Below are 10,261 nucleotides of genomic sequence, written 5' to 3' on the forward strand. Positions count from 1 at the left end.
ATTTCAGTTCCAAAAAAAAAAAAAAAAAAAACATGAACCGTCCATACAATTGGTTGAAGAAAATTTTTCACTGTGTATGGTTCAATTCAAACGAGTAAAGCCATTGGTTAAGGGGGTGGCGGGATTAGAGCCACACACCCGTCAAGAATTGCGACCACTGACGACCCCTTCCGAGACTGACCCGCCGACGGTCCACGTACATTGGAAGCGACGAAACAACATAAGCAAACCCCAAAACCGTGGGCAAAAACTACTTGGGAAACACCTGGAAAAGTTCACGAGCCATTCCGAAACCGCGTGTCCTTTCCCCCAAATCCGCCTCCGGTTTTCCATTCCCCTCCCAATATAAATCCCCCACTCCAAAACCAATCCAAAAACCACCAAACCAGTGAAATTACCACCAGATCTGTCTATTCAATCCAAAAAACCACCAAATCAGTGAAATTACCAATTTACCACTAGATCTGTCTATTGAAAGCACTGATTGTTCACCGGAGAGGCAAAAATGAGCGGCGGAGCTAAGAAAGCGGCGTGGATAGTGACGGCGAGCATGGCGGCGGTGGAGGCGCTGAAGGATCAGGGCTTCGCGCGGTGGAATTATCCGATGAGGACGATTCACCAGCACGCGAAGAGCAAGGTGGCGGCGGCGTACCAGGCCAGGAGATCCTCGTCGGCGCTGTCGCCGTCGTCGACGGCGGTTTCCGGGAAGGTGATGCGAGAGGCGAAGATGAGAAAAAGTGAGAGGAATTTCAACAGAGTCATGGACGTTAGCTGTTTCGGCCCTAGTACTGTTAGATTCTAGTTCCCGGCGATCGGAGATTGATTAATGTATTATGAACATCCGATGAAAATTTATTCCGTTAGGTGTTTTCCTCTGCGGCGAGGAATCGGAATTATCTGAGGAGATAAATTCATATGTGATGGTGAAAAAAAAATATTTTACTGTCTAATATGTGAGAACTTTTGTGTAATCTCATGATATTAGTTAGAGTAACTATTATTCCAATAATAAAATTAATAATTAGTTCTTGTCCAAATATTCCTTTTTTAAAAAAGGGTTAATTTTTGGAGGAGCTTCAATGCTACATTCTTTATTAAACTGTGGTCATTGTCTATCTAAATAATACGAAGTAGTTAAAATGGCCATATGAATATCATAATAATATTAATTATTATTTATGAATAGAATATTGGTTATAAACTTATAATGATTACGGCATAGATGTAGATGCAAGCAGTCAATCACATTCTTATAATGTTGACGTATAATGCTGGCAATTTTTATGAAATTTTACCCACCTATTGACCTAAACACCACCATATAAGTCTCATTAATGTCAATATCATACGACAACTTGTTGACTTGAGTATTTTTCCAAATGATTAACTGCGTGACGGAAAATTAATAATTAAATTGACTGATGTTTTTTGGTTATCAATTATAAAAGGGATAAATTTTTAATTACTCTTAGAATTTCAAAAAGTACTTTTATAAGTAAATACATGAAAATCGGTGATAAACATATCATGCATAAACAAAAAGTATGCCACGTTATTATAATTTTTATTGGTAACTTGTTTGTTAAAGTAAAAAGGAGTTTAAAGGGACAATTTTATTAATTTTAAATGTTTAATTTAAAATTTTTAAAGTTTGAAAAGTTCAATCGTGTTTTTATTAATAGTTGGAAGGCATAAATGTTTTTTTTATTTAAATTTCTTTTTTGGTCTAATTGTAAATTTTTACCAATTAGTCCATTATGGTCAAACCCTAAATAAGATCCCAATGACAATAAAATATTTCCTCATAAGTTTTAACAATTTAAATATGAGATCAGAAATTTGAATCTAGGTATATATAATAACATCATTTTTTAGGTGACAACAAATTACAATTACTACCTGAGTATATATGATAAATTTTGCTCCTATTCCAAATATATAAATTGAAGGACAAATTAGCACGTACACGTGGACTTCACATGCAGTGTCGTCGGCCATCAGCCAATTAACGTTCGCTGTCAGCCTTGTTGTTATTCTTCTTGTTGGACCTTTCTATGCATTTAATATAAACTATTTATATTAAATTGACTTTTCATAATTAACTTTTATTATTATAAACACATTATAATACTCTGTATAATTTAACTAACTCATACCCCTTTATACACACACACACAAACATAAATATAATTTATTAAAAATATTATATATAACGAGTTTGATTAGACGGTAAAATATCACCATTCTAAAAATAATTGTATAAATTTATTTAAATTTTTCTCGACATGTCATTTACTTTAACGGAGTATAATACAAATAGAAACAAATCGAGTGCATTAAATTAGAATACATTGTAATTAAGTTTGTGTCATTAAACATATTCACCAAGTGTCAAAAATTGCATTAATTAGATGACAATGCGTCACAATCACCTAACCTATAACCACATGTATTTTAATTAATTTGAAGTGCTTCTAGATGGTATCTTACCTATACTTTATATTTTTGTCGAAACGTAAGAAAATGATTATAGAGACAATTTTAATTATGTGTAACCTGTATTAGTTTACATCTGTGTGGTTATCAACCGACGAGTTATACACAAAGCACACCAAGTATTGTGCGACAAGCACACCAATCTCATTAGTACCTTAATTTTAATATTTTTAATATTTGAATCAAATGTAATATTTGAGCAGTTTATCTCTTATCCCAAAAAGTTGAATCCCCATCTCAAAGGCCTGACAGAAAATTTGAGATGAGGTAAATTATGATGACTCAATAGCTCAACATATAGATTCAAATCTCGATGTACACAAGGGTCTGTCCATTTTGAACATAATCCTAAACTGTCAATTGAACCAGTGAACTAAGTCCGTACGATCATAAAGAAGGATTTTATCCCATAAACATCATTTAATAATGGCTGAGATTGTCATAAAAAAAAATATAGTAGTCCGTATAAGAAAATTAATGTGGAAGAACAACTGTAAGAGAATATGTTTATTCTTCTTCTTTTTTCAATTTGTTGATAATTAAGAATCCATGAAAAATAAATTAAAGGGGAAGAAGACTAGAAGAGAAATTGAAAGGGCGAGCGGACGTCAAAGCGGAGTCAAATCCACCATAGAGAATCGTTTGAAGTCCGAGAGACAATGCAACTTTCCTCTTCAATCAACTGAAACACCGTACTCCCCGACAGTGAATACGACGATTTTTCTTTGTTTTTTCACTTCTCGTAGACTTTGATATCTTACGTAAAAGTAAACATCGGATTTGGATTTCAAGTCAACCACTGCTCAGTGCTGCTCAGCCAATCTGAATTCCGTGATTTCCATGGCCTCATGAAAATCCTCTGCAGAAACAAAAAACAGAGAGAGATTAAGAATTGTTGTTCGGAGGGATTTTGCTCAGATTCCGGCGAAATTATGGCTGTCGCCGACCGCCACAGGTCCGACGGGAAGCTGTGGAAGCTTTTTCCGTTCTGGCAATCCGCCGGAGCTGCCGCCTCTTCCGGTCATAGCATCCATCAAAACGGCGTCGCCGGATCCGCCGCCCCCCGCTCCACCGCCTCCGTCTCTTCCGTCGCCAGATCGTTCCTTCCGGCTCGCCGCCGCCTCCGCCTCGATCCGTCCACTAATCTCTATTTTCCTTGTGCGTAATCTCTCCTTTAAGATTCTGTTAGAAATATAGCGGAATAATGCAGAAACAAATTATCTTAAATTGAGAATTATAAAGGAGTTGAGTAATAATAAGGGAAAAATATATTCCTAACAGATTCTTCGTTTTTTTCGGCTGCTTAAATTTTTGATTAATGTTTGAATTTTAATTGCTGTGGACATTGTAGATGAACCTGGGAAGCAGGTGAGGAGTGCGGTTAGGATTAAGAATACTAGCAAATCGCATGTCGCATTTAAGGTAGCATGATGTTGGTATTTATTGTTCAATCGTTTCTATTTCTGGAAGCCTATATCTGTTAGCTATTTGGTTTAATAAGAAAGTGTAGATAGATCTCTTTTCCTATTTTAGCCTAAAAGTTAGCTTATTGGCATTTGGCTGGTGATGGGTGCAGTATTTTTCTTCTAAAAAAAGGTTTATTGATTTCATTTTTCCTTAAAATTATTGAGTTAAATGTTGGAATCTTGGACTATATATACATTGGGATATATCATACAATGAACTATGAACAGAAAATGGCATTGATATATGATTATGATTGCTTTAATTTGTTTGCCATTGAATGGGACGAGCGGTACAGTAAACTTGTGTATATTTGGTTTGCTTTGCGTTTTAAGTTTCAAACGACTGCGCCAAAGAGCTGTTACATGCGGCCTCCGGGGGGGATTCTTGAGCCCGGTGAGAGCATCATTGCTACGGGTAATGACTTAATTCGCAATCTGTTTTTATGTTTTAGCTCGGCTCCTTCGATTGTAAATGTGCATTGTAGTTTGGGTATATATGGAGGACTTTTAGTGATAGCAGCCTATGTTTTTTAGTTGTTTCTATTTACTTGTTGGCAGTCTTCAAATTCGTGGAGCAGCCGGAAAACAATGAAAAGCCGATGGATCAAAAGAGCAAGGTAAAGTTTAAGATCATGAGCTTGAAGGTGAAAGAAGGAACCGATTATGTACCTGAAATGGTGAGTTTTGTATTTCCAACATTGTTTTTGAAACACGACAGTCTACACTACTGTCACACAAGTATTTTCGTACTACTTCTTCACTTTCTTTTCCCTAGCATTATCTTAGTAGTCCAGTTATGTTCCTCGGTGCTTAAATACGGATGAAGTTTCGTAAGACAATGTGTAAAACCCCTACGTAATGGCTCTGTATGGTATAGAAACAGTTGATTATTGTGAAAATGAATGAAAGATATCTTAAGCACCTTGATTATCTGAAATCCGAATTATTTTGGGGTTATAATTCCATGATAATATCAGCTTTCTCTTTGATTCATAACATTGTTTCCTGTAATCTAAAGCTCTGAATGTTAATGAGTATGCGCTTATTTTGATGTAGTTTGATGAGCAAAAGGATCAAGCAACCGTAGAGAGAATCTTGCGCGTGGTGTTCCTGGATCCCGAGCATACTTCTCCAGTAAGAATGCACCACTTTCTTCCTGCTTCTCTTTTCCTATTCCCTTCATTTAGAACATCAATACTAAGAGTCTTGATTTCTCTAGGCAATGGAAAAACTAAAGCGTCAATTGGCCGAAGCTGATGCTGCAGTAGAAGCTCGCAAGAAACCTCCGGTGGATACAGGCCCGAAAGTCGTGGGTGAAGGTCTTGTCATCGATGAATGGGTAAGTACGCACATCTTTAGAAATCCTAACTCGATTCCCGAAATGAAACCCACCTTTGCTCTCGTTTTCTGCAGAAGGAGCGGAGGGAAAAGTATCTCGCTAGGCAACAAGTTGAGGCGGTGGATTCATCCTAGAGCGCTAATATTGTTTTTTTCCCAATGTTAGTGCCTCTTTGACTGAAAATGAAATACCGTACAAAATCCTACCCCCATTTATACCCGGTGCGCCCCTTTTGAAGTCTGAGTGGAGGATGGGCAGTGTTGTGCTCTGTAAAGAAGAATAATGTATGTGAGTGTTATTTTTTGTGGATTGAAATGCTCTAATTGGTCTCTTTCTTGCTCATGTCTGCCTTGAGTTCTATGTTTCTCTAGCCATGTTAATTAAGAAACCGCGAAACACAAAAGAATCAGACTACTAACCCCTTCTGTTCATTCATAGTAGCTGCAAATTCATCATCATCCTCTCAAGGTTTGATTCACAGAAATGAATATTTACAGATCAGAGTTAATACCTCCAATGGTCCTCTGAGTATTAGGGTTTTTCCAGTTGTAGTCCCTCGAGTTTAAAATGACCTCCAATGATCTTCCAAGTTTTTAACAACTTGGAGGACCATTTGAAGTCATTTTAAACTCGAGAGACCAAAACTGGTAAAACCCTAATACTCGGAGGACCATTGCAAGTATTAACTCTTACAGATCATTTGGCAACTGGAATTTCTGTGAACCCAAAATATGACGACACCCATTTTCCATGAACACAGCCATGCCACATTTGCCACTGTTGAAGCTTTCCCAGAGTGAGAATTTGACTGTTTCTGAGAGTGTCTTCTTCCCAGAGATATCTTTAACTTCACAGAGCTTCTCAAGCCTCCTGACCACATAGTCATTTGCCAGAACTTTGCCTTTGTTCTCTCCCTCCTCGCACTGTGTCACCAAACCGCACTCGAGTAGAACCACCATGATGTTGACTCCATTGCTATCCACCTTGTTCCTTAGAGTTCCTGTCAGGGACACTTCCAATGTCTCTGGTGTTGGCTTTTCGAACTTTGCCTGTTGGTTCAATTTTCACATGATTGATAAAATGTTGCAAAAACATCAAGAAAAATAGCCGCCAGTAAGCAAAACCTTAATGTAACTATAAGGTCGGAGGATTAACTTAACATCTTGGAGTAATTGATAAGTGAAGTGTTCTGTTAATGTAGTTGTAAGCTTGGAAGATTGACCCAGTAACTTGATGCAGATGATAATCTAAAGTCAAATGATTGACCTAGCAGTTTGGGCAATTATTACTAATACAATTGTGAGGTTGGAAGATGGACTAGTAATTTAAAGATAGTTGATAAACAAACTGTAAGGTTAAAATATTGATTCGGTCATTAGTTTGGATGATTTGTAAATGAAGGATAGAGACCTAAAAGGATAAAGGTGAGAATTTGGGGATAAATAATACTGTCGAAGCGGACTGACCTGCCCCATTAGGCTTGTTCCACAACGGGCCTAATTTTTTACTGGCTTTTACAGGCTGGCTCGCTAGGCTTGCGGGCTAGTGTTCATGCAACCCTAGTCTGCCCTACGTGGTTTAGCGCTTTTGTGGCCTTTTGTGTGTATATAAAGGGCATGGTCCACGGGCCAGGCCCGTTAGGTCCACTCTTTCGCGGACTTTGGCCTACTTTGATAGTATTAGCGGACAGACTTAAACTACCAACAATGACCTAAATTGTACTTGTAATGTAGTTATAAGTTCGGAAAATTGACCTAGTAACTTGAGACAATAGATAATTGAATTGTAAGACAGTTGGTAAACTGACTATAAGATCATATAATCGATTTATTACTAATATAACTATAAGGTCTAAAAATTAACTGATCCAGTCATCCGTTTGAACAGTTTGTAAACGAATTACTAATTCACAAGCAAAGTTAAAAGGATGATTACCAACCTGAAACGATAGGGGTGGGAACCTAGGGGCGGACTTGATGGAGGTCAAGACAGCATCCTGGTCATTCCCAACACACTGAGCCTGGCTCTGAACCACCAGCAACGGCGTGAACATGGTATCCAGCTGAAGCGATTCCACATAGCCTTTTTGCCGGACGGTCCATTGGCTACAACCAAACGGGTCCTTCCACCCCGTATAATCCCAATAGTCAACATGGAAAGCCAGCAGGACGAGCGGGGGCACCTCCACGTCGAAATCCCCGCGCCCTATCCGCGAGAAGAGCAGCTCGGCCTCCGGTGAGGTGGCGCAGCCCTGCGACGAGAAGAGCTCCACCACCACCGGCCCATCCCTCGCCGCCTCCCCCTCGTCTTCTTCCGCGGCGGCGTTGTCGTCGTCGTCCTTGGGCGCGGAAGAGGCGGAGCGTTTGCCGCAGCAGCAGAAGAGACTTGGCGCCATTGTTATGGCGCGCGTCTTCTCCACCCGGTGATGCAAAGAAAACCAAGATTCAAACAGAGAAACGGTATATTCGGAAGCCGGGGTGGCGGGGAGAAAATGACGCTCAAAGTGCTTACATAAATTTCTATTTATTATATAACATATATTACATTTGATTTACGGCCACGGTCCAAATATGAACTCTCAATAATATATTACCATTTGCTATATATTTTGTAGGTATCACCATGGTCTACACCGCCAACGTAACTCGCGAAGGACCACGGACGACTCAGTTCATATACAACAAGAATTGCTATCTAGTAGAATTGGTGGCTCGTTGCAAAGCATAATATTCATGTGTTTCTAGTACTTTCAAACCTTGCCGACAAGGTGGGGCCTTTTTTTATTTTTTTTATTTTTTTTTATCTAGACATAGCTTAGTCAGTTAATTAATTAATTCAAAATAAAATTAATTGTATGTTTCTCTGATATTCGAATTCGAATCTTATCCATCGAAAAATAAAGTTAACCATTTGTTTTGCTGACATTAAATTCGCAGTGTGCAGATTCAAACCCTACTGAAAGGAGCAATACAATATGAACACCAATATATATAGACACTTGTAAAAACTTACACGTACATTTAGAAGGAATTGAAATTGTAGAGGCGCATCCGGTTTGAAGATCCATGAGCACCACAGATGGGGTATCCTACTTTTTGTGGCTCGACCATCTTGGGCCATCCACCTCAGCCACAACAATACATAATACATAAATATAATCCCCCCCACCCCAACAATCTGGGCACCAAAAACCTCTGCTATCTGATCTTTAATTGATAGAGATTACACAGAAAAAAGTGGGTTATTATAGCAGAGGCAGCCGCCATGCTAGAAGGCAAAGCAGTGATAGGCGAAACAGATATGCTGCAGACCATGCAGCGAGATGCACTTGACTTAGCAGCAAAAGCCCTCGATTTCTTCGACGTCACAGACTCCACTGAGATCGCCCGTTTCATTAAACAGGTATATATACTAACACCTTTCTTGTTTAGTTTTCTTCTTCATCGTACACATACATACATGGTATAATATATATATATATATATATATATATATATATAAGAGGTTGGTTTGGACTTTGGGTGGTTTTGATGCAGGAATTTGATAGGGCATATGGAAGCAGTTGGCAATGCATTGTTGGGACGGATTTCGCTTCATTTGTGACGCACTGCTCCGGCTGTTTCATCTATTTCCACGTCGGCAGCCTCGCCATTTTGCTCTTCAAGGGCTCAACCGGTTCCGACGCCGACGAGGAACCTCACCCGTTTCCGCCGCCTCTCCAAAAAGTAGCTTAGCTAGCTTGAATATCTACATACTATTCAATTCTTTTCAACCATCGCTCGTTGTAAAATTAATTAATTTCTCACATATACATACATATATGTTCAATCTTCTTGCTCTTCTATCATCATTATTCTTGATAACACCCCTACTCTTTTGGTCAAAATTGTGATTTCCTGCTAGGATTTATATCTTGTGTGATTTACATATGAGAGTATGAGACTATTACACAAAAGAATATATTGTGGTATTGTTTACAAGCTATTATATACAGGCCCGGTCCTACCATTTTATAGGCCCATGGGCGCGATAAAAATATAGGCCCCTGGTTAATATATATTTCATACCTAAAATTTAAATTAAGTGTGTGTTTGGTTTGCACATGGAAATCGAAATCGAAATGGGAATCAAATACTTGGTAATAATAATGAGTTTTGGTCAATGTGTTTTGCATGTTTAGTAGTAGGATGGAATTCGAATGATTACCAATATTGATGTTTGGTTGTCTATGACTCTATAATGGGAATAATATTTAAAAATACGAAAACAAAAAAAATCTAAGGCACCGAATATAATAACATCCAATAAGATGTAATGATACTTCTTTATAATTAGGAAATGTAATTTTTTATTGAAGGGGTAATCAAAACCCATAGTTGCATGTGTTTTTAAAAAGTTGTCAACCAAACACTAACGGCGATTTTGATTCCAATTCCTAGTGTCTAAACCCACGAACCAAACACACCCTAAATAAGGAAAAATATACTAATATCAATCAATAACTTTAAATAAGATTTACAAGTTTTTAACAATTTTATATACACAACAATAATCATGGAAAAAATTCTAGGTGTTTTCCTAAATGTAAAATAATAAATAATCGTATAAGTGCCTTCATAACTAAATAATTATAGTTTATAAAAATAATTAAATAATTTAAAATCGAGTAAAATTATAAGCAATAGCATTGTTATCATAATATATAATAAATTAAAATATTTCAAAACGTGATAAAAATATTAAATGTAATTACTTAGATAAAATAGTTCGAATAGAAAGCATATTATAAATTACACATCTTCTATATTTATATGATTTTTATAAAAATCTTTTCTTTTAGCTAGATAATTTTCAAACTTTTTAAAATTAATTTTATTACGATGACACATAATAGAAGCTTATAGATTACATTGATTAGATATTCATTAAAAAAAATAGTACGGAGTAAATTACTAAGTTA

The 10,261-nt window shown here is 37.3% G+C and overlaps 4 protein-coding genes across 5 annotated transcripts; 3 read left to right on the top strand and 1 right to left on the bottom strand.

The window, feature by feature from the left end:
- The first annotated feature begins 83 nt into the window (after positions 1-83).
- Positions 84-1,037, top strand: LOC116007829. The gene has a single exon (XM_031248486.1). It carries the CDS (start codon positions 506-508, stop codon positions 800-802), a length of 297 nt encoding a protein of 98 aa, XP_031104346.1. The 5' UTR covers positions 84-505; the 3' UTR covers positions 803-1,037.
- Positions 1,038-3,087: 2,050 nt separating this feature from the next.
- LOC116007905 (vesicle-associated protein 4-1-like) lies at positions 3,088-5,641 on the top strand. Of its 2 annotated transcripts, none has more exons than XM_031248559.1 (7): positions 3,088-3,654; positions 3,848-3,918; positions 4,296-4,377; positions 4,497-4,639; positions 5,019-5,096; positions 5,182-5,301; positions 5,376-5,641. In XM_031248559.1, exons 1-7 carry the CDS (start codon positions 3,345-3,347, stop codon positions 5,433-5,435), a joined length of 864 nt encoding a protein of 287 aa, XP_031104419.1. In that variant the 5' UTR covers positions 3,088-3,344; the 3' UTR covers positions 5,436-5,641. The 2 variants fall into 2 exon arrangements, with proteins under 2 accessions (XP_031104419.1, XP_031104420.1); XM_031248560.1 differs by having other exon boundaries at positions 3,093-3,654; positions 4,521-4,639.
- Positions 5,642-5,710: 69 nt separating this feature from the next.
- LOC116007907 lies at positions 5,711-7,712 on the bottom strand. The gene is made up of 2 exons (XM_031248561.1): positions 7,241-7,712; positions 5,711-6,350 (listed from the first exon to the last, which is right to left on the bottom strand). The coding sequence occupies exons 1-2, from the start codon at positions 7,694-7,696 to the stop codon at positions 5,991-5,993; spliced, it is 816 nt and encodes a 271-aa protein (XP_031104421.1). The 5' UTR covers positions 7,697-7,712; the 3' UTR covers positions 5,711-5,990.
- A 228-nt stretch (positions 7,713-7,940) lies between these two features.
- Positions 7,941-9,166, top strand: LOC116007908 (dynein light chain 2, cytoplasmic-like). The gene is made up of 3 exons (XM_031248562.1): positions 7,941-8,068; positions 8,238-8,703; positions 8,838-9,166. The coding sequence occupies exons 2-3, from the start codon at positions 8,566-8,568 to the stop codon at positions 9,033-9,035; spliced, it is 336 nt and encodes a 111-aa protein (XP_031104422.1). The 5' UTR covers positions 7,941-8,068; positions 8,238-8,565; the 3' UTR covers positions 9,036-9,166.
- Positions 9,167-10,261: the final 1,095 nt, after the last annotated feature.

Source organism: Ipomoea triloba, chromosome 16 (genome assembly GCF_003576645.1).
Source record: "Ipomoea triloba cultivar NCNSP0323 chromosome 16, ASM357664v1".
Lineage (NCBI taxonomy): Eukaryota > Viridiplantae > Streptophyta > Magnoliopsida > Solanales > Convolvulaceae > Ipomoea > Ipomoea triloba.

Coding starts and splice junctions, on each gene's coding strand:
- LOC116007829 (XM_031248486.1), top strand. CDS start 506: ATGAGCGGCGGAGCTAAGAAAGCGGCGTGGATAGTGACGGCGAGCATG.
- LOC116007905 (XM_031248559.1), top strand. CDS start 3,345: ATGAAAATCCTCTGCAGAAACAAAAAACAGAGAGAGATTAAGAATTGT. Junction 4,378..4,496: donor TGAGAGCATCATTGCTACGG/GTAATGACTTAA, acceptor TATGTTTTTTAG/TTGTTTCTATTTACTTGTTG. Junction 4,640..5,018: donor CCGATTATGTACCTGAAATG/GTGAGTTTTGTA, acceptor ATTTTGATGTAG/TTTGATGAGCAAAAGGATCA.
- LOC116007907 (XM_031248561.1), bottom strand. CDS start 7,696: ATGGCGCCAAGTCTCTTCTGCTGCTGCGGCAAACGCTCCGCCTCTTCC. Junction 6,351..7,240: donor TCCCACCCCTATCGTTTCAG/GTTGGTAATCAT, acceptor TTGAACCAACAG/GCAAAGTTCGAAAAGCCAAC.
- LOC116007908 (XM_031248562.1), top strand. CDS start 8,566: ATGCTAGAAGGCAAAGCAGTGATAGGCGAAACAGATATGCTGCAGACC. Junction 8,704..8,837: donor TCGCCCGTTTCATTAAACAG/GTATATATACTA, acceptor GTTTTGATGCAG/GAATTTGATAGGGCATATGG.